Source organism: Martes martes (assembly GCF_963455335.1).
Source record: "Martes martes genome assembly, chromosome: 2".
NCBI classification, from domain to species: domain Eukaryota; kingdom Metazoa; phylum Chordata; class Mammalia; order Carnivora; family Mustelidae; genus Martes; species Martes martes.
The window spans coordinates 141,160,031-141,183,807 of record NC_137889.1 but is presented as its reverse complement, the minus strand read 5'-3'; the positions used below and the strand labels follow the sequence as shown (position 1 = coordinate 141,183,807).

The 23,777-nt window shown below is 51.6% G+C and overlaps 1 protein-coding gene across 2 annotated transcripts in view; it reads right to left on the bottom strand.

Annotated features, from left to right (window-relative positions):
• The window catches only part of RGS12 (regulator of G protein signaling 12), an 83,901-nt gene that overhangs the window by 20,014 nt on the left and 40,110 nt on the right, over positions 1-23,777 (bottom strand). For both annotated transcript variants that reach the window (XM_080797303.1, XM_080797304.1), the window contains exon 4: positions 513-682. In XM_080797303.1, the coding sequence (XP_080653429.1) occupies positions 513-682 (170 nt within the window). The remainder of the gene's footprint in view (positions 1-512; positions 683-23,777) is intronic.

Here is a 23,777-nt window from a genome sequence, read left to right as displayed (position 1 = left end):
TGAGCAGGTAGTGGCCGCGGCATCCGCCCTCCCCTACCACATCCCCCCCCGCCCCCCGAGCTGTTGCTGTGCTCTGGCTTCTTCCTTGTGCCCGCTTTTCACAGACATCAGGGCTCTCTGGTGAGAGAGGGAGCACCTCTTCCTAAATTACCTGAAGCCACGTGCCCCGGACCAAAACACTGTGCACACTTTAAGGACCGCAGGCACGCTCCCAGTGGCTTCCTCAAGGGCAGAGAGCCCCTTCCCCCTAGATGGCCTAGCCACATGCGGCCTCTAAGCATTTCCCAGAAGCTCCCGTGCCCCTTGCTGCGGGGAGCTCCCCGGCACACAGCCAAGGCCAGCCTGGGCACAGGGCACCCCCTTCAGCCCCTTGGCCTCGAGTATGCCGAGCAGGTGGACAAAGGTGACCCCCCCGCAGTAGGCGTCATGGGGTCTGAGTCCCGGGTCCTGCAAGAGGAGCTCAGGCCAAGGGTCCTCATGGACCCCGGGCCCCGCCACATCCCTCTACTCACAGAGAAGTAGCGAACTCCGAGAGGGTCCTGCAGAAGGCGCTCGAAGGACACGGCCCAGCTGGCGGCCCTCCTCTCGCGCAGGCGCCGGCAGCTCTGCACACTGGGGAGGCTGGCATTGCTGCTCAGACTGTGGTTGCTCACGCAGTCCTTCAGGTCGGCGCCAGTCAGTTCTGTGGGACCAGCACACACCTCACCTGCACGCGTGTCCACCACGCCTGCCCAGCAGGGCCCGGCCAGCCTTCCAGGGGAGGCTCTCCCTGACCTGCCTTCTCTAAAGCACATGCTCAGCCGACACCATGAGCCGAGCGCCTACAACATGCCCGGCGCCATTCCAGGGACACGGAATGGGGCGCGGATCCAGGAGAGGGGCAACCACAGCCACACACCACAGTTCTGCGGCTGAGGGCATACTGCACACACTACAGCGCGCCCGGGTGATCCCCGTGGGGTGAGCAGAGGCAAAGGGGCCCAGATCGGGTGTCCAGGACCTGGGATGCCGCTCTGCATCAGGAGGGAACATCTGCTGTAGGAAAGCACACATTCACACATGCGCCCTTTTCCTCACGGGCACGGTCCTGATGTGCAAGCATGGCATAACGTCCAGACGTCTATCTAACCACACGTGTTGTGAAAACTCATCAGAGGCCACCCCAGAGCAGAAAACATGACATGTGCCGCAGGAGGCTGGCTCCGGGTGTCTACAGAAGAGCCCCAAAGAGCGTGCGTTCCTTTGTCTTTTAGGCGAGTTCCTGAATAACCCACTCCCTTCACAAAGGGAAGAGGAGGTGCTCCGGGAGCCCTGTGTCACCGTCTCCCATCTCATGTGAGCAGCGTATGGGGGCTCTTGGTCCCCACATGGGCAGGCCTGGTCAGCGAAACCCAAGGGAAGGGCCCAGACTGGCCAGGAGCTGGACTGGACACACATTCTGCCATGCACGCGTCCCCTTCAATACAGACAGCACATCCCACCATCCTACATGGGGCTGTTCCCTCCGCGGGTCCTAACACCATGGAGACCCAAGGCCAAGTCACGGCCTGCCGACCACAGAGGACACCCCTAACCTGCATGGGTATGAGGCTTGGAGGAGCAAAGCTAACTAATGAAACAGAGTTCATTGGCTACATCCTGTGCTCCTGTCCCACCATGCACAGTCAGCCATCAGGGCTGGTGGCAGGAAGGAGCCCAGGGGACTAGTTTGTTGGCCCCAGCTCTAGGCTAACCAGAAATGCATCTTCTACTTAGTGATGAGGGCCCAGCCGTGGGGAAAGTGACGACCAGCGAGGCAGCGTGAGGCCCTGCTACCCTTTAGGCTGATGCCCGCCCATGGCTGCACAGAGAGAGCAGTAGGCAGAGGCCCAGCCTGTGGCCACCATGCCACAACCAGGGCCCCAGAGGGCCAGGAGGAGGCCACGGCACAGCTCTGCTAGCCTGGAGAACAGAGGGCTAAGAAAGCAGAGGCAGGAATCTGGTCAAAGGGGCCCCATGTGGGAACCAGAAGCCACTTGGGCAGGAATCATTCAAAGCTCAAAAAGCATTTAGATTGGAAAAGAAAAGAAAAACAGAAAGTCAAAGAGTAACCTACACTGCTATAACTTACACTGCTATAGACAAAAATTTAAATAAGATTCAGGAGATGAAACAAGATGAGAGAAGGACAATTTTCATTCTTCTTGGCGGCCCAGCAGAACTCACAGTGCGGTACATGTTGCTTTTGAGATTCCTGGTAGAATCTGCCAGTGCCACTCACCAAGGACCACAGGGGAGGCCCTGGCCCAGAGCTTGTCGTCAAGATGCCAAGCTCACCACACGGCACGGAAGCCCCGTGGCTCCGTGTGCAGCACAGCCAGCTGCCAGGGGTCTGAGCCCGGCCCCCAGGGAACTCAACAACTCTGCCGTCACCCAGACGGACTACCTGGCATCGCTCTGTTCCACAATCCCCACACGCAGAAGCACCCCAAGTGAGAGCTGCCCATTTCCTGCTCACATGCACCCCTGCGCCCTCTGATTTGTGTCCAGTAGCCACAGCGATGAGGGGCAGGGCCCCACAGATGTTAATCCTCCCCACAGATTTCCCAACAGAGATTTTATTAGAACCAGACGAGCTGAGTGTGAAAGTTCACGTGGAAGACTAAACGTGAAATGCTGGGAAAACAAAGCAAACCAGAGCCAGGGGGCGGGGTCAGCCCCACCTGGCGCCACACCACAGCTGTGGACTTGTGGCTGCGACAGAAGGCCACACAGTGTGGGGACAACTGGAAAACCACTGGAGAGGTGATCAAGTCGGGATCCTTGGGGCACGCTGAACTAGAGGTTTCAAGGCAAGAACCTTGAATTAGAGAAACTCTGGAAGGGAAGACACCAGTCCAGAGCCGTGAGAGACAAGGCGACAAGATGGATAAAGGGACGGACAGCACCAAACTCTGTGGGCGGTTCTGGTGGGGCGGGCAGGGAGTGGCGCAGGGAGGGGTGCTCGGGGTCAAAGGTACAGGCTTCCAGTTACAAGACAAACAGGTCTTGGCACGCGGGGAGCACAGCTCACAGCACCGTGCTGCAGAGACGACTGGTGAAGAGAGATCTTACAAGTCCCCGTCCTAAGAAGGAAAGCGTGTGACTGTGTGTGACAGACGTTAACCAGACATGCGCGGCAACCGTCCTCACTGTATATATGAACACCAAGGTGTCGCGCTGTACACCTTCAGCCCACGTAACGTCACCTGTCGTCTGGACCTCGATGAAAAATGAAAATGAAATAAAAGTTTAAAGACACTATAAGCTGGGTCAAAAGACAAAGCCTGGGGGAATCCACACAATCCACTCCACAGAGGAAGGACTGATTTTCTTTACACTTAAGGGCACTTGCACATCACCAATGAAAGAGATGCAGAAACCAAAGACAACTGGAAGGACGGCATGGCTGTCACTGCATGGGGGCTTGAGATGTCTTTGAGCCATGTGTCACTGTGTTCAGTCTCACCTCCATGAGCTAAAGGTAATGTGGACGAGCTATTTTGTACCTGCCTAGCAGGGTAACTTCGCAATCAGCAGGCACTTTCCTGCTATATTTTATGTTGATAAATGAGGTGATCCTCACAAAATAACTTTCAAAACACACTGTTAAGTATGAGCACCAAAACATTCTTCCTCTGGCCTTTCTTTCCTGGGGGCGAAGAAGGCTGAACTGAGAACTCAGGGATGGACAAAAGGTAGCCGGCCTCAGAGGACCTGGAAGAGCCTTCAGTGAGTGGCCAGATGTGCAAAGGCCCTGGGACAGAAGAGGCATAGCTCAGAGCCGGTGTGTCTGGGCATAGGGGAAAACAACACACAGACTGTACCCTGGGGGGCAGTGAAGAACGAAGGAAGGTCAAGAAGACACTCCTTCACAGGTCCATTGGCCTGGCTGAGGGACAAGGCGGCCTGCAGGAGGGGGAAGGTAGATGGGGGCTGTGAGGGCAGGGGAGCACGCCAGAAGACCGGCCATAGACTGCAGACAGAGCAGCTGAACCCCATCATGGGTGGAGGCGCTTTCTGATTTCCTAGTATCTGGATTCCAGCAAAGTGGCCAGCAGAGTGATCTGGAACACCTGCTCTCCTCACTCCCAGGCCACACAGGGCAGCAGTGAGGAGGGGAGCCTGGCATCCCGCCCTGGGCCGGGCAGGTGCTGTAGGCCGCGGCCTGAGCCTGGGCGAGGGAAGATGCGGCTGAACAGAACTCGGAAGTGAAAAGTGACCCATCTGTTGATGGAACTCATTTTTATGAAACCTGCAAATACCAATTTTTTTTTAAGACTCACAGCTCAACAGCTGACACTTCAAAAGCCTAGTGGAGAAAGGAGCTTTAAAATTAAGTTAGGACACTCCTGGTGCCTCGGCCACCCCGCACGGCATGCCCCACCATGACCCCAGTGCTCCCTCAGGGTGGTGAGCGCAGACTATTGGGTGGGAGGCAGGCCCAGGTGCGGGCGCACACACAGGCACAGGACACATAGGGAATGTAGAGAAGAGTCTCCCTGCCCCCATGGTTTGCATACCCACTCCCCCTGCAGGCCCGCAGGCTAGGCGGGCCAGGGGCTGGCTCTCACGGCCCACCCCCCCACCCCCCCACCGGAGTCGGGGAGGGTCATCTTGCCACCAGGCGCCCTGCATCCCGAGGGAGGAAAAGCTGAGGCTCCTTCCCACGGTCTCCTTTTGTTTCTTTCTGTTTTCTCATTGAAACCACGAGAATGCCCCAGGCCTCAACTCCAGCGCTAGTGGAGCTTGGAGAGGGAGCAGGGGACACAAGGACCCCAAAGGAGCCGTTCCCTGAGCCCCACGAGGCAGGCCACACACTCGGCCATCTCCCTCACAAAGGCCAGACCTTGAGGAACATGCACAGTCTTCGAAGTAGGGAAACCAGAGACCACTGCTGGCTGTGTAAGCATGTCCATCCTGAGCTCTCCTCACCAGAGGGTCTCCTAGCAACTTTGACTGAAGGCACGTGGTGGGTGCCAGCGCCCTGGGAGGGGGAGGGAGTGGGTGCTGCTCGAGCGGGCTTCAAATCCCAGCACCCTGCACACGTCCTCACCACGTGGGGCCTGGTACCCTGCTCTCCAGACACACCGTCAAAGCCTGAATTTCCTACCTCCACCTTCAGACTCACTCTGCAATTGTTCTCCAGCACGGACAAGAGTGCCCCTTTGAGAAAGGGGTGATCCTAAGGGCCAGGGCCAGACAGAACAAGGAGATGAGAAGGGTTTGCAGGTCCACCCCACTGCCTGAGCCTCTCTCTTGCTCTGAGCGAGGAGAAAACAGCAGATCTGCCACGTTAGAGCCTCAGACTAGAGAACATTCCCTGCGGCTTGGTTTCTTTTTTGTTTGAGTCAAAGAAATGCTTTCCTGGGTGAGAAAGTTTTTAAAATCCACTTGAGATGTGCTGAAAACTGGGAAAGTCACCCTCTTTACACTGGCCCGATAACTGTGCACGTTACAGGTTATACATGATGTCGACAATGCCTTGGGATTATTATTTTATAGCTAATTCTGCACCACACAGCTTGAGCCCATTATCTCACCAGAACACCGCGTCCAAACCCTGAGCTCACATCCCTGAAGTGTGCAAATCACAACTCGAGGTCAGGGTCCTGGGCCACTTGCCCCTGACCACTTGAGCCTCCCAGCAAACATACCTGTAGCTGCTCAGGTCAGCCAGCCCCCGACAAGCATGACAAGGCGCGCAGACCACAAGGGACTTTACCTGGGTAGAGCTGATAAGAGCCACTGTGATGCCACTTAACCAAATACTTCCAACCATTCACCGCAAACCACCCCTCCGAGTCCATACCAGGGTCAGCCGGCACAGCCCCCAGGGCCCCGGGCAAAGGCTCGGGCCACACACAGAGACATTGTTCCCAGCTCACGCTCCTCAAGGAGGCCGGTTAGCACACTCTCCAGCAACCCGGTCTGCTGGGCAGGGCCGACAAAGGCGAAGCTCCCCCTTCGGGTGCACGCAGAGGAAACCAATAGTGTAGCCAACACAAAGCATCCCAGAAGCCACATGCATAATTCACGGCCAGACCTTTAGCCCGCGGCTGCTGGAGGAACCTGAATTATTTAGTCGTGCAGAGCAGAGCTCACTGCAGAAGCTGTGTGCCCGCCGGCTGGAGGCACCCGTGCCTACGGGGGAGGCTTCCCGCAGGCTGCCGGCGGCCACAGTGCGCTTTCCGTGAAACACGCTGGGAACAGAAAAGAATAAATACTCACAGCTTTTCGTGATAACTGTGAGGCTTTGAACTTGGGTTTCCTGCTGTATCTGAGTTTTCTAAGCCCCATAAATGTAAAGGCCTGTCTTTTCAAAATGAGAACAGAGTTCACCCCAAACCGCAGGGTGCTCAGGAATAAGTACGGAGTCAGAAAGCAGCGCATCTTCAGCAGAAGCAGGGAAGCTTTATTCACAAAACCTGCAGGGGCAGGATCGGCTTCAGCTGAGGTCTGGTCTGCCAGCTCCACTAGGTTGTGAGCACACGGCCGCATGCGAGGTTCTCCTGAGCAGGTGTTCAGCGGCTCCTGACAGTTCCGGGAGGACAGAGCGATAAATCGGGGTCCCCACTGGTCCTGCCTCCCCATCAACGTCCTTTCTGGCCTCACATTTCTGAAGCACAGGAAGACGCCCCACAACACTCGCCAGGGAGGCAGCAGAGCAGGAGAGGGCTCTGCTCCGTCCCAGCTCCAGGGTTTCCAGGCCACGGGCCCCCATGTGCATGAGGCCAGAGCAGATGGAGGGCCAGCGTTCCTGGAGCCACAGCTGGCGTGGTGGGCTCCGAGAGCAAGAGCCCTCGGTGCAGCTGGGCCAGATGGGGATGCACGGGGTTGGGGAGGGGTGCTGAACCAGCAGGTGTGTGCACACACCTGCCCCTTTCATATACTTTCAAACTTGCAGGAAGGTGACTAGAATAGTAGTAAAAGGAACTCCCGCACACCCTCTACCCAGATTCGCTGGACCTCTACCTATACTGCCCTGTTTGCTAGATCATCCCGTCTCTCCCCCTCCCTCCCATCCACTTATCCACACACATACACGTGTGCAAGTATGCACACAGACATCCCAAGCTGCTGGAGCTTTATTTGGAGATGGCACCCTTCTTTGCCCCTAAATACTTCAGTGTGCATTTCCAAAGAACAAGGACGTTCTCCTCCACCAACACAGCACAGTGACCAAACCTGGGGAAAGCAGCAATCTGTATTCCAAAGTCATCTATAAGGTCCTTTCCAGCTGTTTCCCCAACTCAGCCCAGGACTGAATTCAGGATCCCAGAGCTGTCCTGTCTCTCTAAAAACTCCCAGCCTTTGTGTTTCCAGACTTCCATCCTGGCTGTTATTTTCTAGACTGCCCCTCGGTGGGGGCTGTCTGAGGCTTCCTCACGATTTGGCGGGAATACTCAGGAAGTCATGTGTGACTTTCTCGGCACCTGTCCTTAGGAAGCACAGAATGCCAGTTCACTGCAACCCCGGTGATGTCTTGGTGGGGCACCTGCTCTCCCCACCACAGGACTGTCTCCTGGGGGGCAGAGGGTGGTGATGGGAGCATCTGGTCCCCCACCCGGCCGGCGGCCACCGCCCTCCTCCACTTCCGGTCCATAGTCCACTGTAAGGCAGAGCTTTCCTTTCTTCCCCATTTTTACAAAGTCCTTTATTTAGAAGAGCAGGCATTCAGTGGACTTCTTTTTATTCCATAGCTTACAATCCATACATATCTACGGTGTTTTCTCCTCCTCTTTTCTGTCTGCTCCGCCTCCCTCGGCACTGGCTCCTGTGTCCTTCTGGGGAGGCTGCACGCACACTGAGTGTCTCCTGATTTTCAAGTGTGCTTTCCTTGCTCCAGACCCACAAGTGAGGCTGGGCATCGGGGGCAGATGGTTCCTTTCACTGAAGAGTGGTTCGGGCACCAAGCTCTGCACAGGAGGGGTGCCTACTGCCATGGCCGGTCTCACTGCTTCCAGAACTTTCCAGTGGACAGAGCTAGGAATGAGATGCACGTGCACACAGAGCCACACAGGCATTTCCACATGTGTCCGCACATCTACTAGAACCATGAGTTCACACTGACACCTCCAACTCCGACCCAAGCCCAAGCACATTCTGCTTTCCTGGGACTCCTTCCCCAGCTGTGGGGAGCTGGGCTCCCACTATCCTGGGTCGTAGTCACTCATTTACTCAAGCCCAGAATACACCTGGACTCTCTACAAGATCATGTCAGAAGGGCTAACTCATACCACCTAGAAAACCAAACCAACTACATGCGGTCAATCTTTCTGTCTAGTTCTTTTTCTCAGATAAAAGAAACACAGAGTCAAATGCATGGTCTTTGGTGTAGGACTGGGTGAGTTTCAAAATCACCTTTCATCCACCTTTTCAAGCCTGAGCTAACTCACCGAGCAAACCTGTCCACTCTTTAAGCCAAGAAGGTCTTGAGGATGCCTGCCACCGGGTCACTACAATGGTGAAATTCAGCTGGAGGGGGAGCCCAGGTGGAGACAAGGGCCCCAGGATGGTCGTGCCGTCTGTGGGCAGCGAGTGGGCTCAGAGACCTCTGTGCCTCAATTTTCCTATTAGGGCAGAAACTGACATTTGCAGGGTCTGGGGTCAGAACATGAATAAAGGAATTCAAACTATGTAACTAAACATTGAAAAAGCATGGAAGGAGTGGCCATCCTGCTAAATAAAGAAGCTACATTCTATTAGCCTACCTTCAGCCTGGAAGAGCAGATCTGAATTTAGAATATGGAACTCGTCCGTCCGAGCTCTGCACAGAAATGTGGCAGAATGGGGGGAGGCAGCCTGCACCCCACCGCCTTCTCTTCCACCCCAGCTCTACCCCCATCAGCCATGTATCCAAGACCATCCCCTTATCCCCACAGCAGTCACCCTCTGGACTGAAAAGTATTCACTTCATTCCCCAGTTACCAACAAATTTAAAGCAGCAAGGCCATCCCCCCCCGCCCAGAGAAATCGCATATGGAATGCTTCTGAGCAGGCCGGCGTGGCTGGGGGAGGAAGAGGGCACAGACGGGACCAAGTGGGCCAGCAGGGCTGTACGGAGCCCCAGTGATCATCAGAGCACGATTCTGGAACCCTACAAGCCCTTCCTCAAGACATGTCTGGAAACTCTTGCTCTTAAGCAATCACCTATCTTATGCATGAAGTTGCCAGGGTCAGAGGACTTCCTGGCACCTGCGTGACCGTGGCCAGGGATGGTGCCGTGCCCCCGGGCACCTGTTCCACAGTGAGGCCCCTGGTGCCCCCACGGCCAGAAGACACAGCTCTGCAGAGAAGGTAAAGACAAGCCGCAATTCGCAGGGAAGCCCGGGGGCACGAACACACATGGGCCCAAACAGGGGAACTCGACATTCCGAGCCTTTCCGCAGTTGGAACTCCAAGTCTCATTTCTCACTGTTCTGGAAGCGAGCAGCGAGACCCACTCTCCACGTCTGAAATGACACAAGTCCTGGAGAGTGAAATGCCAAGCAGATGGGCGAAAATGTTGCGGGAGCTCCCGAGGCCACGTGAGTGGGCAGAACAGTAACCGAAAAGGGTCAGTGTGGGAAGTGTGAGGCGACAAGCGGAGACGGGTGCATCTTATCATTTGTCACACTGAATTTGCAGGATTCTGGTCTCAGAGCCATCCACTAACGACCACAAGTGGCTGGCAGGCTGAAGGTGGCATCCGACCACAGGGAGCCTCCAGGACTCTGAAAAGGGGACGCGGGACATTTTTCAAAGATGAGCCGCCATCAAATTCATTTATTACGCTGGTTTGAACCTAAACAAATGTGCCTGATTCACTTACTAGTTAATTCTCTGTGAAATTAATTAATTTCATTCCACTGGAAAAAAACACGTATCCTCTATGAAGGCGGCAGTCTTTTATCCTGGTGCCAAAGGCCACACAGGGAGCATGGCTCTCCCAGCTGCAGCCGCTGCCCGATGCATGAGCCCAAGGACCCCAAATTCGAGCTCCATGAGGAAGACGCAAAATGCTGCTAAACCCTCCTCACAGCCGAGGCAGGGCCACCCACGCAGAAGGCCAAAGGCACAGCAACGGGCCCTTGGCCTCCACTGCCATGGAGCAGGGGGAGACAGGGCAGGGGCACTTTCCCCAACAGGCCTGGGGGCCGAAGCGCTGGCCCCCAAGGAAGGAAAAGGATTGCACACACGCAACCCTAAAGGATGCTTGCAGCAGGAACGTCCTCCCCGGAAGACGATGCTTGGGGACCACTCCTGCAAGTGCAAGAAAGATCATCATGGGAGAAAGGAAGAGACCGGGTTTACAGGTAAACCCGGTGCAGCCATAAGCCGGGCCTTTCTGGGGGCAGTGATGGAGTCACAGAGTTTCAGTGAAGATGGTACGACAGAAAACTAAACATAAGGAGTATCTGTGTCTCTTCTATGGATTCCAAAGAAAACGATCACGTTTAAAAAGTTCCTTGTCCAAAACCGGGTTCCAAATATCTGGTCCCCATGCTGAGTCCATGTTCCCTGGGGACCTTCAGCCACCCCACCCCCACCCTGCCCCGCTCCTCTTCCAGCAGTGAGAGGCGGCAAGGCTCCAGGGACCACGGCCAGCAGACCGTCCCTCCAGCGGTGTTACTAAAGCCTGGGCTGCCCACCTCGCAGGCTGGCCGAGGGGAATTGCCAGGCTGACTCTTCTACGGGATAGCAGATGAGCAGGGATCAGCTATTTGGGGAGCCCATTCTCTATTTTTTCTTCCTCAGACTGGGTGGGGACATTTAAGATGGATGGGAGGTCAGTGGGCCACCTTGGGCTCTCATTGATTTGATAGTATCTGTTGAAGGTCTCCTCTGCAGCGAGCCCTGTCCTGTGGGTTCCGGAGTCCTGCTGCCTAGCTGAATGAGTGCTCCAGTCTTCCCGACTGGGAACTCCCCTCCTTACAGGGGACAGGCTAAAAGGCACATAACTTCCCATTATATGTACCTTGCTGTTTTAACTCACAATTCATGAAATATTTTCTCCTTCAAAAATATCTAAACCTAAATCTAAGATCTCTATGATCATTACCTAAAATCCCTGCCCTATCTTCCCTCTCCAGAGAAAGCCCATCTTATTAATTTGGTGTTGATCTTTCCAGATATTTCTTAATGCCTTTACCAACATAAATATGTTCCCACAGAAACAATGTGTATTGTTTAGGAAAGCTACTAATTTTTATCTTTCCGAATTCCATTAGTTCTGAAAATCCTGGTCATGTGAATGACGTGCTTTGGGGTTTTTATTTTGATACTAATATCATTCAAGAATAATAATAATTTGGTTTCCTCCTCTCCAAGCTTTTTTTTTTTTTTTAAAGATTTTATTTATTTGACAGAGATCACAAGTAGGCAGAGGGGCAGGCAGAGAGAGAGAGGGGGAAGCAGGCTCCCTGCTGAGCAGAGAGCCCGATGCAGGGCTCGATCCCAGGACCCTGAGATCATGACCTGCACCAAAGGCAGAGGTTTTAACCCATTGAGCCACCCAGGCGCCCCTTCTCCAAGCTTTTTACACTTATTTCTTTTTCTTGCCTTACACTGCTGGCCAGAATTCCCAATACACTGTTACATAGTTGCTGAGACAGGGAATATCCTTGCCTTATTCCCAGCTCTAATGAGAACGCTTCTAATGTTTAACCATCAAGTATAATTTTTAAAAAATCAGAGCGGGCAATTCTATCAGATACTCGTTTAGCCTCTATTGTGATAATCATATGGTTTTAGTCCTTTTACTCCACTAACATAGCACAATCTGTTCCTATAGCCCATGAAGACAGGGACTCTGTTTTGTTTGCAAATGTATCCCCAGTGCCTAAAGTGCCTTTTTAGAAGAAAGCAGGAGAAAGGAGGAGCTCAAAATATAATTGCTAAATGAATAAATGGTTCGTTAGTTTCTGCTTTATTACTTCCTTAATCTTAATTTGCACTTATTTTTCTGTTCTGTTTTCCTACCTTCTTATGTTGAAAGTTTAGCTCCTGCATTTTCTAACCTCTCGTTTTTATAATATATACATTTAATGCTATGAAATTTTCTCCAAAAACCACTTTGGTTACATCCCATGGTGTTAACATGCAGCACTAAGATTAGGAAGCAGTTCTAAATTGTATTGTAATTTCCAGTTTAATTTTCTCCTTGACCCACAGATTATTTAGAAGTGTAGCTCCGGAATTTCCAGTGGATTATTTTTTGTTGTCTTTTTTGTGATTGGCATCTATTTAATTACACTGCTGTCAGCAGATGTGCTCTGTGCGCTCCAGAGATTTTTATTTTTTAATTTTTATTATTATTTATTTTATTTTTTTAAAAGATTTTTGTTTATTTATTTGACAGACAGAGATCACACAAGTAGGCAGAGAGCAGGCAGAGAGAGAGAGGAGGAAGCAGGCTCCCCGCGGAGCAGAGAGCCTGATGTGGCTCGATCCCAGGACTCTGAGATCATGACCTGAGCTGAAGGCAGAGGCTTTAACCCACTGAGCCACCCAGGCACCCCAAGGTTTTTAAAATCTATAACAATCCATCTGTGGCATAGGATATACTCAACTTGGGTGAATATTTCACACACCTCTGGGAAAAAGGAGTCTCTTTTGGGTTTAAAGTTCTATATATACTTGTTAGAGTTTATTTTTCCATTTATTTACCAGCTTAATCTCTTACTTTCCGAGAAAGGTCCATCACAGTCTCTCCCCAGGAGTACACATCCGCATATGGTGGTCCCGTCTAAGTTTCCTTTATAAATAAGATGCTCTATTTTTGGTACACAGAGCTTCTCTCCTTACATTTTTTTTTTCACTTTGAGTTATTTCGTCTAAGATCCGTATTCTCATACCAGTTTTTCTTTCTTAGTATCTGCCTGTTATGTCTTCTTTCATTTACGTATTTCAATCTGCCAGGGTCGTTTGTTTTAAAATTGGACTTGCAACAGTCTTGGTGGGGAGTTTGTACCATTTGAGGCTTTTTTCTTCCCATCCATCCAGGAACCACCTTCAGGAACTGTCCTAGGCTCCTTCTCCACCCAGTCTTCCCAGGCGGCTGTAGCTGCTTCTGGCCTTCAGTTATACTGAAATGCGATCAGAGCAACAACAGCAACACTAACAGCAGCTGCCGGGTTGCCACGGCCGGTGATTACGGGCCAGGAGCGGCTCACAGTCTACTGTGTGTACTCACCCCCTTAATTCTCCTGAGAACTCTTTGAGCTCAGTCCCGGGCCCCCACTGTGTAGATGGGAGTGCTGAGCCACACCGCCAGGGGCAGAGATGGGATGTGACCTCACTGTGCACCCCACTGCCTCTCAAACTCCAGCCCCCACTCACCCCGAAGGTTTGCAATGTGCCTTTTCTGCCCCATCCCTAACTCTTCAAGCTTATCCAGGCATTCAACTCCACTGATACACGGGTGACTCCCGGACTTTCTGCGTTCTGTATCTGTTTATCCAAATGTCTACACAACATCTCCCCTTGGACATTGAGTGAGCATCTCAAAAATCCCGGGTCCACAGCAGAATTCTTGCTATTGTCCTGTTGTCTGTTTCTTCCCATCCTACTCCTTCCTCTCCCTGCAAATGCCATGATCGTCCCCCTAGGTGCCAAAGCAAAAACGCCTAAGTCGGCTTGGGGACCCTGTCTCCTCGTTCCACGATCCCCCTACAGACACGGGCATTCTCTCTCAGCTTCCCTGCTGCCCCTGGCTGCCCCTTCTAGGCTTCTCCTGACTCCCCCTGTCTCCCCAAACCCATACTAGGGCTAAGCTCAATTCATGTTCCAGGTTCAGCTTTGCCCGGCCTTGCGGCCTTCTGGCTGGGTCAAGCCCCAAACCTCTGCCACCCGAAATGGCATCACATCTGGCCACGGTCCACCAATTACCCACAGGCAGGCGTGGCCTTTCCAGTGGCTTCTCTCTGATGTGATGGGTCACCTTATATCCAAATCCTCAAAAAGCCTCAGACACTGCAGGCTTCTCCCTCACCTTCTTTTGGACAATGGAATCTATCTGAGGGTGACGTATTAGCCTGAAATCATCTCAGTTAATCCTGGTTTTAGATATTTATGGAGATCAGTCAGCTAAAAAGAAATAGTTTGTTAAAAGACAAATAAACCAAGCCAGATTTAGTTTTTATTCCTGGGGAATGACCTCAAGATTTTTATAGAGCAAGGCAGTAAGCGGCTACATAACGGAGATCACAAATGCATGGTTACAAAACAAATTTTTAAACCCAGCAGTCTTAATGTCAATGGCTGTTTGTGGCTTTAAAGTAACATTTGCAGAGGAAGTGTCACTCCCAAGTGCTATGTCTCACCCAGCTGAGACAGAAGCAGAGACGACTGGAGCATGGCCAGGGACGCACACGCTGGCTCTGAGATGCACGGGCAAATGCCCGGGGCCGGGAAGAGCAGGAGAGATCCTGAAGGCACACAAGGCTGAGAACACACCGCAGATCTCACAATGCACCAAGAGTGAGAGTAACTATGGCACAAAGTGTCAACCCAATGGCAGACAAAGAGGCCAACGGAACAAAAGACAGAGGCCAGAAACAGACCCACAAAGATATGATTACCCGATAAAGAGGGAGAGGATCGGCATTGCAACACCTGGGGCCAGGCCAGCTGGACCAAAGACGGGACAGACAAGTCTCATCCCCTGACTCACACTGTGCCCAAGAAACCGCTTCCAGGGGATCTGAGATTTCAGTGGGAAACACTAAAACAATGGTTTTACCTTCACGGTCACGGCACAGGCAAGGACCGCTCCAAAAGGACATAAAAAGCATCGCCAGAACAGAAAAATGACAAACTGGATAACTGAAAGATGAAACGCTTTGGTTAGTGGAAGATACCACCAGCAGAATGAACAGGTAAGCCACAGAGGGGCTTCCTGTACACATAAAGTCAAAACAAAACTTCTTCAAATTTTCTACAAATCAATAAGGGAAGACTGACAATCTGATAGAAAAATGAGCAAAACTCTCGCACAGGCACTTCCCAAAGAGGATATCCAAGCGGCCAAAACCACAGAAGGCGCTCAGCTCATGGGTCCCCGGGGAACCATAAGCACGAACCACGACCCGATGCCCATATTCCCTCCTTGAGGCTAAGATGCAAACAGACAACATCAAGCATGGCGAGGATGTGACTCCACACGTGCTGGTTGGCCTACACACGGTGGAACCGTTCCGGAACACTGTGTTTACTACAGCACCATATGTGCCTGCACCGCGCGCCAGCCTGTCACAGCAGAAGCGTTCGCGGACGGCCACCTCGAATCCCACACGGGCCTGTGACAGCACACCACCAGCGATGGCCAGAGGTCAGAACTCAGGGAAATGTCAGCAGCAGTCCCATGGACTCATAGCCGTGGCCCGTGAGAATGAACGTTTATTGCTACACACAACACGTATAAAACCTAAAACCCACAAGCCTCGAGTAAACAACAGCAGCCGGATGCGGAGGAGGACGTGTGGCATGAGAACATTGTGTTCAAGGTCAAAAACAGGCAAATGGAGCAATGGTGTCAGCCATCAAGCTACTGGTCTGCTTTGGGGTCTGGGACTGGAAAGGGGGACAAGGGGCTTCCGGGGGCTGGTAACACGGTGCGCTCATGCTGTGGACAGTCCTCAGGCCACTTGCCGCTGGTGTGTGGACTTACAGTGTGTGGCTTACTCTCCAAGGAAAAGTTTTCATGGCTTGAAGAGCAGGTGTGACAAAAACACATCTGAGGGATCTGGATGGAATATTATCATGAAACGTGAGAAGAGAAGAAAAAGTAGCCTCTCCAAATTAGTATCTTATAATGTGAAATGTAACTTTGTATAATGAAACTATTATTCTAATTAGAATAATTTGACTTTCCTTTCTGGAGTTGTTATCGACCATTTCTACATTCAAGTCGGCCAAAGTTGAGTTTTGAGACTTGTCGTTAGGAACAAAAACGGGGAGCTATCCTAAGTGAGGATTGTCCCATGTGTGTTCCAAGCAGCTGTGTCAGCAGGGAGAGGGGAAGATAACTGAGCATCTGCGCTCTTGCCTTTCCCCAGCAGTGGGGACGCTGACCGGCACACAGTCTGCTGGAGCGAACAGAGGTATGCCCGGAAAGAGCCCTGGTCTGAGAACGGAGAGGCCACATGTGAGCAAAGCCAGCAGAGGGGGCCGAGGGCATACTGTGTGTGGGGCAGGGGCTCTGGTCCCTCACCTCCTTCCAGCCACCAGTGGGACAGATGCAGGGAGCCTGGCCAAACTCAACCTGGGGCTGACCCCTTCCTTCCAGATTGCAGCCAGGTCTCCACAGTGAGTTCTTACAGATCCCTCACTGCTGGGTCAGTGAGCTGGAGCTGGAGGGATGGGAACTAACTCAAAGGGCTGCCTTTATAAAGCTGGGGAAAGAGGACATTAGATCAGGACGATCAGACTCAGCAACACTGCAAACATGTGTAAGAGCTTTTCACCCCCAAGAATTGGGATGAGTGAGGGGGACACAGATTTGCTTCTGGTGGTAGCAACGCGCTGACACACCTGAGCTGAAGCTGCAGGACAACCCGTGATGGGCCTCCTGTCCACGTGCTGCCTAGCGGGCACATGGGTGCACGGCCGCCAGACCGCGAGGCTCAGACGCTCTGCCCCTCTGACTGCCCAAGAGGCTGGCGACCTGCAAACTGGGAGCCGCCTGCTCGCAGGGAGGACTGCATGGGTTCAAGCATGGGAAGCACCTAGGAGAGTCCCTCCTGGCCCGAGGAAAGGCACTCAGGCCCCCGGTGTTTCTCTGTTTGGTGCTCCATGAGCCAGGAATCCCTTCTGAGGTCCCTTGCTCTCGTTCCTAGAGAGGACTGGGTGGTGCCGGAGACATGGGCTGTCCCCCAAGGGGAGGCAGAGCCTAGTTATGACGGCCACAGGAGACCCGTCTGGTAGAGTCAGCGCAAGAGTTCCTCGTTCATTTCACTAGTTCACTCTGGCAGCCTCAACAAATTCTACCGGGATATCACAGGAATGTGAAGGTAGCCCAAGCTTACTGGGTTCCAGACTTCGGTGTCGCTCATTCATTGGCCGTTTCAAATGCCAACACTGACCCAGGACTGGATACATCAGGGACAGGGCTGGGGGGATGAGAACCCACTCTTTCTGGGTTGTGAGGGCAGCTTTTATCCTACAGGTAATGGGAACTCACGGAAGTTCTTTGTGCAGGAAAGTGTCATGGTTTGAGTTTTGTTTAGAATTTGAGAGACCATACCCTCCCAATTATAGTGAAAAAAATTGTATCACAAGAATTCTGTGTCTGGCCACGATGGAGTAATGGGGACCAGACTTCCCATCTCACCACATATTACGGAAAACTAGGCAAAACAGACCAGCAACAGTTCTCAAAAACTGAACCATAGTCACTGTAAGACTCTGATTCATGATGGAAAAGAGATCAGTGAGCAGAGTCCTGAGACTGCCCAGCACCCCGCCAGCAGGCGCCCACAAAGGGCAGCACTGGGAAGGGGGAGCTGCGTAGATGACAGCTCTCTCACCATGCTGAACAGAGACCAGACTCAGGGAAGCCCAGGTGGCTGGAATCTGCAGGGCAGCAAGAGCGAGTGGGAAAAGAGCTGTGGGGAGCTCACAGGAGACCCTGGGGCCTGTTGCTGAGTTCTGGCTCATGTGGGCACGGGGTGAAACCCCACGAGGCTGCAGCCAGCGAGCTGCAGGCTGACCTGCCCCCACAGCTCACACAGAGTTCCAGGCAGTTCTTGTTGGACATGTGCCCCTCAAAGGAGACCCCACATGTGTTAGGCTCAAGTAGTGTGGCTAAACCAGCCTATAGTAAAAGCTACCCTAGACTTGCCCTAAAAAAGCCTAAAAACAAGCCTGACAGGGATCAAGCCAACCCACAAGCAGCTCAACGGTCTATTAAACAAACTTCTGTGCTCTTCAAAGGAAGACAACAAAATCCAGCACCGGCTGAAAATCTCTACACATGAGAAGATGCAGAAAAATGTAGCCCGTAACTGGTCAACAGGACAGACTCACGAATGACAGTGATGGTGTTAGTAGCCAAGGACTTGAAGACAGGCAGAGATGCCTCGAACATGATCACGGGTGTAAGGAAGGCAGGGATGCAGCGAGGAGAAAGGCAAAGGGCTGGAGGAGCCTCAGAGGCCCTGCTGAGACAAAGACACAGCCTCGGAAGCGAGTAAGTCACAGGACAGCATGAACGCATATCAGACACTGTGGAAGAAGAGATCTATGAGCTGTGAAGCATAGGAGAGAAAAAGAAGGACTAAAAATGAGCATATCTCCAGGGCAGTAGGAAAAGCCTGAGTGGCCAACATTCTTTTAATTAAAGGAGAAAATACCTGATCCTCAGGAAGCATGTACACAACAAAACCAAATCAAGACTTACTAGAGTTAAACTGCTGAAAACCAGCAATAACGAGAAAATCTCAAAAGCCTTCTAAGCGGCACACCCGGAGGCATACGCTTGATCTTCTTAGAGTTTATCTTGCTTGGGGACAGGGGAGTTTTTCCTAACTTGCACAAAAACTACCCGAAGACAGCCCTTGGGAAAAGCCCTGAGTCATCCCTGACCTCAGGGTCTACTTTTAAACCTTTCCTCTAAGTTATTCAGGCCAATCAAGTTTTCAACCCAATCTATAAGATGCTTTCCCTCGGCAACTTTATGAATAATCTGAGAGTGAATCTATGAAAATTTTCTAGACCATTCTGTAAGTCTTTTGGTTAGAAAACCTCCCACATTTAAAACAATATTCTTTCAGTAGACCCTTTATGAATGTAGAACAAAGACCGAAACATGCATAAGCCACAAGTGCGTAGCTGGATTTCCACAAGTGAACACACCCTTGGAGCCAGCTTCCAGGTCAGCTCCCAGATCAAGAGGCAGAACTTGAGCCGCCCAGAAGCTATAACCACTTCCCTGATGGAACACGCAACTTACAGAAACAGTCTATACGCTCCACTCTTTTTACACTACAGTTTTGTAAGAGAGGCTTCCCCCCATCAAGAATCAAAGTAATTAATTCCCTTGGAGTAGGAAGGATATACACTTGCTTCCAGATAGGGCCTCTGGAGGGAGGATGAGGAAAAGACACAAATGGGACCTCGACCATGATTTTAATGCTTTAGAAAGAGAGTCAAAAGCAAATACGCCCAAACGTTAACATGTGTTACTTCGAGAAGGTATGTATGTGCTCACTGGCTTTATTACTTTAAACTTCTGTTTGCTCAAAAAAAAAAAAAAAATTCACAATAGAAATAATTATGAATAGGGGTCTCTGGGTGGCTCAGTCAGTTAAGCGTCTGCCTTCAGCTCAGGTCATGATCTCGGGGCCCTGGGATGGAGCCCCGCGTCATCGGGCTGTCTGCTCAACAGGGAGAGTCTACTTCTCCTTCTCCCTCTGCCCCTCCCCCTGCTTATGCGGTTCTCTCTCTCAAGTAAATAAAGTCTTTTAAAAAGAGAAAAATTACTGGGGTGCCTGGGTGGCTCAGTGAGTTAAAGCCTCTGCCTTCAGCTCAGGTCATGATCCCAGGGTCCTGGGATCGAGCCCCATATCGGGCTCTCTGCTCAGCAGGGAGCCTGCTTCCTCCCTCTCTCTCTGCCTGCCTCTCTGCCTACTTGTGATCTCTGTCTGTCAAATAAATAAAAAACCTTTAAAAAAAAAAAAAGAGAAAAATTACTAATAAAAGTTCTCTCCAAATATCTTATAGGACTGGCAAGAAAGAAGCACGGTGGAAGGCATCTTGGCATGAATCAAGTCTCTGTGCTTCCCCAAACCAGAATCTACAGTCTGACTAGTGTTTACAAATACTTAGAACTTCATTCCCTGAAGTACTTCAGGTGCCTGGTGTCCAGAGGAGCAGGCAAAAAGGGGGGATTTGGAAAGCCCTCATCTACAGCAACCTACTTTCCTCTTTCGTTTCCTACTAAAAGTTCCATTTAGAAACGAAACAAGCCCGCACATGGCAGCATCCCAAGTAAGTGCGGGCACATGAAGTGGGCTCACAGGCTTCCTGTCCCCACGCGACTGCAGGCGGGTGGAGGGGTGGCTGGGCAGACCACAAACCTGCCTCAGACTTCACAAAAGCAACCACAGGAGGAGGCTGTCTTGTGGTGCCATAACAGGAGAAAGAAAAAAAGGAGGGGGAAAAAAGCCAAAGAAAGGTTAAAAAACAAAAACGTTTCTGTAGGTTCTCTGCCTGACCCACCCCTGAGTCCACAGCCGTTGTCCTGGGGAAGGAGGGGACTCAGCAGAACCCTGACATTCTCAGTAAGGCAGGCTAATGGGGAAGCTGGGGACAGTGGGGATAAACTTTTGTGGGTACATCCCCAACTGACCCCAAGGATCTCAGCCCAGGCAGGGAGGACGCAGGGGCTCAGCGCTGAGGTCTCCCTAGGCTGGACAATGTCTGTACCAGAAAGTGATCGGGGTCATGGCGACTGCTGACCTATGTAAATGGGAAGATGAATGGATAGCGAGGTAAATGGATGGGTAGATGGATGGATGGACAGAGGAAAGAAGGTATATAACATGCAAAAGACAAACACAAAGTCTGGTCTGAAAAGAAACCTAGCATAAAGAAGGTTAAAATTCTTCATGTTCTAGGAGGTAACGGGGAGAGCACACAGCTAACAAAACAAATCGAGGACAAGAGCAATACTATTATAGCACCGAGAAAGAGAGAAAAAGAGACAAGATAGGTCCGAAAATCTCATGACTTAGAATAAAAGACTTTTGCCACCAAGTTGTGCGGAGTATGATAAGAACAGACTGACTTTCTTGAAGAAGCAGAAACGTGAGGAACATAGCACCTGTAGACTAGCAGAAAGCTGCTAGCAAGTCCAAGTGAAAGAGAAGAGACAGAGAAGCCCGTGAAAGGGTGGATGGCGAGCCTTCTCTCCTCCATTCCACGCAGAATGGAAGCTCGCAGCGTGGGCTCTGGGTCTGACACCAAATTGCACGTTACATGGGTGACGTGTATTCTTGTGGCCGTGAGCCAGGAGGGGTGGGAACCCAGGAGGAGAATGTGGAGGCTGCTGGCCGGGCCACCCTTGGGTGTCCGAGCCACCGAGCAGCCTGAGGGCCCCCGGCCCAGTCCTCTCCACCCAGCAGCACACGCAGGGGACCCGAATCTGCATGGGTGACTTGTGGCGTCGGGTAGCGTGGCTCCGACCTGCCGTCCCCCTGCCTCAGTGGCTCTCCCCAGAAACACATGACATAACGCTCCCCTATTTCAGAGTGGCTGGATGTAGGTCGACTTTCTTTAAAGGATTATTTATTTGAGAGAGAGAGAGAGAGAGAGCATGAGCAGCAGGAGGGGCAGAGGGAGAGAATATCAAGCAGACTCCCCACTGACCAGGGAGCCTGATGCAGGACTAGATCCCACAACCCACAAGATTACAACCTGAGCTGAAACCAACATGCAGATGGCCAATAGGTACGTGAAAATATCCTCAACGTCCCTCATCATCAGGGAAATGCAAGTCAAACCACAGTGAGGAATCACCTCACCGTCAGGACGACCGTCATCCAAGAAACAAGAAACAACAGGTGTTGGCCAGGACATGGGGGAAAGGGACCCTTTTGCCCTGTTGGTGGGAAGGTAAGTGGGTGCGGCCACTATGGAACCAGTAGGGAGGTTCCTCAGGAAATAAAAATAGAGCTTCCCTGTGACCCAGCAACTCCACCCCTGGGTATGTGTCCGAAGGGACTGAAATCAGGACATCCAAGAGAGATCTGCACCCCTGTGTTCACAACAGTCAAGGCATGGTGTCGGTCGACAGGTGAAGGGATAAAGAAATTATGATATATCCATTCAGGGGAGAATTATCCGTTCGGTCTTCAAGAAGGAATTCTGCCTTCAGGACACCATGCACGGACCCGGAGGACAATATGCTACATGAAAGAAGCCAGACACAGACAGATACTGTGCATTCTCCCTTGCGTGTGGGATCTAAAATATAACAGATGCTTGAACAGCACAGGGCTTAGGGTGACCTAACCCATTCCCCGCACAGTCAAAAATCCGAAAATCCGTGTTCTGACTCTTTCGAAACTTCACTGCAGATAGTCTCCTATTGACTAGGAGACTTGCCAATGACACACACAGCCGACCCACACATAATCTGTTGTTATCGTATCATAGGCTGTATCTTACAATAAAGTAGGCCAGAGAAAAGAAAAGAAAATCCTAAGGACAATATATTTCCAGGACTATCCTGTATTTATTGGGGAAAAAAACCCCTGTGTCTAAGCATGAAGTTCATACCTGTGTCGTTCAAGGGCACCTGGAGTCTAAGTCCACAAAGGTGGTTAGCGGCGGGCGGGGTGAGGGGGACGGAGAAGATGTGGTCGAGCTTCATAGAGTTTTAGTTATAAGATGACTGGGCTCTGAGGACCTCGGGTCCAAACGGTGACCACACTTCACAAACCTGTTCTGTACACTTCTGATCTGCTAAGAGAGTCAATGTTAAGGTCCTCACCCACACCTCCCTACAAGTAACCATGCAAGATTATGGGCATGTTAAAACCTTGATTGCGGTAATCATTTCACAACGTATAAGTGTATCAAATCACCGCATCGCATACCTTAAACTCATACAATTTTTATTTGTCCACTCTGCCTCAGTAAAACTGGGGAAAATGAAAATAATTGTAAAAAGAAACACAAGGAGCCTGAGTACAGAATATGGGTACTAGGAGTGGGGACGGGCCAGAGTGTGCATGGCCAGGTACCAAGTGTGGCCAAGGACACATGGCCTTGTTTCTGGACAGCACCTTTCCTGAGGCCCAAGGTCTGCAACATGTGTCATCTTTGTGGCTGGCTAACATGACATATCAGTCGCCCTCTACTCTGACCACAGCTATTAAATGATCCCAACCTATAAGCACAGCCTCTTAGCTCCCAGTTACACAGGAACTAAAGAGCAAGGGACACTTCCCCATCTCCCTGCGATGGAGTGCTAAGGACAGAAGTAGGAGAGGCACCGCCCCGGAGTTTGCAAAGTCAAGGCTGGCTCGATGAAGCCCAGCAAGGCCCCCACGGCCCTGGCCACGCGGGGCAACTCAGCTGCCCTTTCCCTCCTAACCCGCCAGCCCGGGGACGCACCGGCCATCTCTCCACTGCCCTACGGCTCCCCAGACTATGCACGCCCTTGGAAAGGGCAGACAGAAAAACTGGCCGGAGAGGAGGCTTAAAATCAAAGCTCATGTACATTCAGAAAACAAACAAGAATTAAAAATTCCATGTGTCTTTTATCTAGTATTATTGCCAACTTCAAAAAGGTTCCTGTTTCGGGGCGCCTGGGTGGCTCAGTGGGTTAAGGCCTCAGCTCAGGTCATGATCCCAGAGTCCTGGGATCGAGTCCCACATCAGGCTCTCTGCTCAGCAGGGAGCCTGCTTCCTCCTCTCTCTCTGCCTCCTCTCTGCCTACCTTGTGATCTCTCTGTCAAATAAATAAATAAAATCTTTAAAAAAAAAAAAGGTTCCCGTTTCGATGTTAAAACAATAATCAAAACTAGTAGAAAGGACTGCTATTCATTTATGGCACAGAGTTCATAACGGACTTCAAAAATATGTGAGAGGCGATGGGTGGCAGCTTCTGGAGGAAGACAGGAGACTGGCTACATGTGCCCCGCCATGGGCCGGCCACCTGGGAGAAGACTCGGGCCGCAGCCCCATCCCCATGACTCAACCAGACTGCTCTGCTTTTGTGCTCTACCAAATGTGGTTCTGCGGGGCTTCCCTGCTTGTGTTCTAGAGAG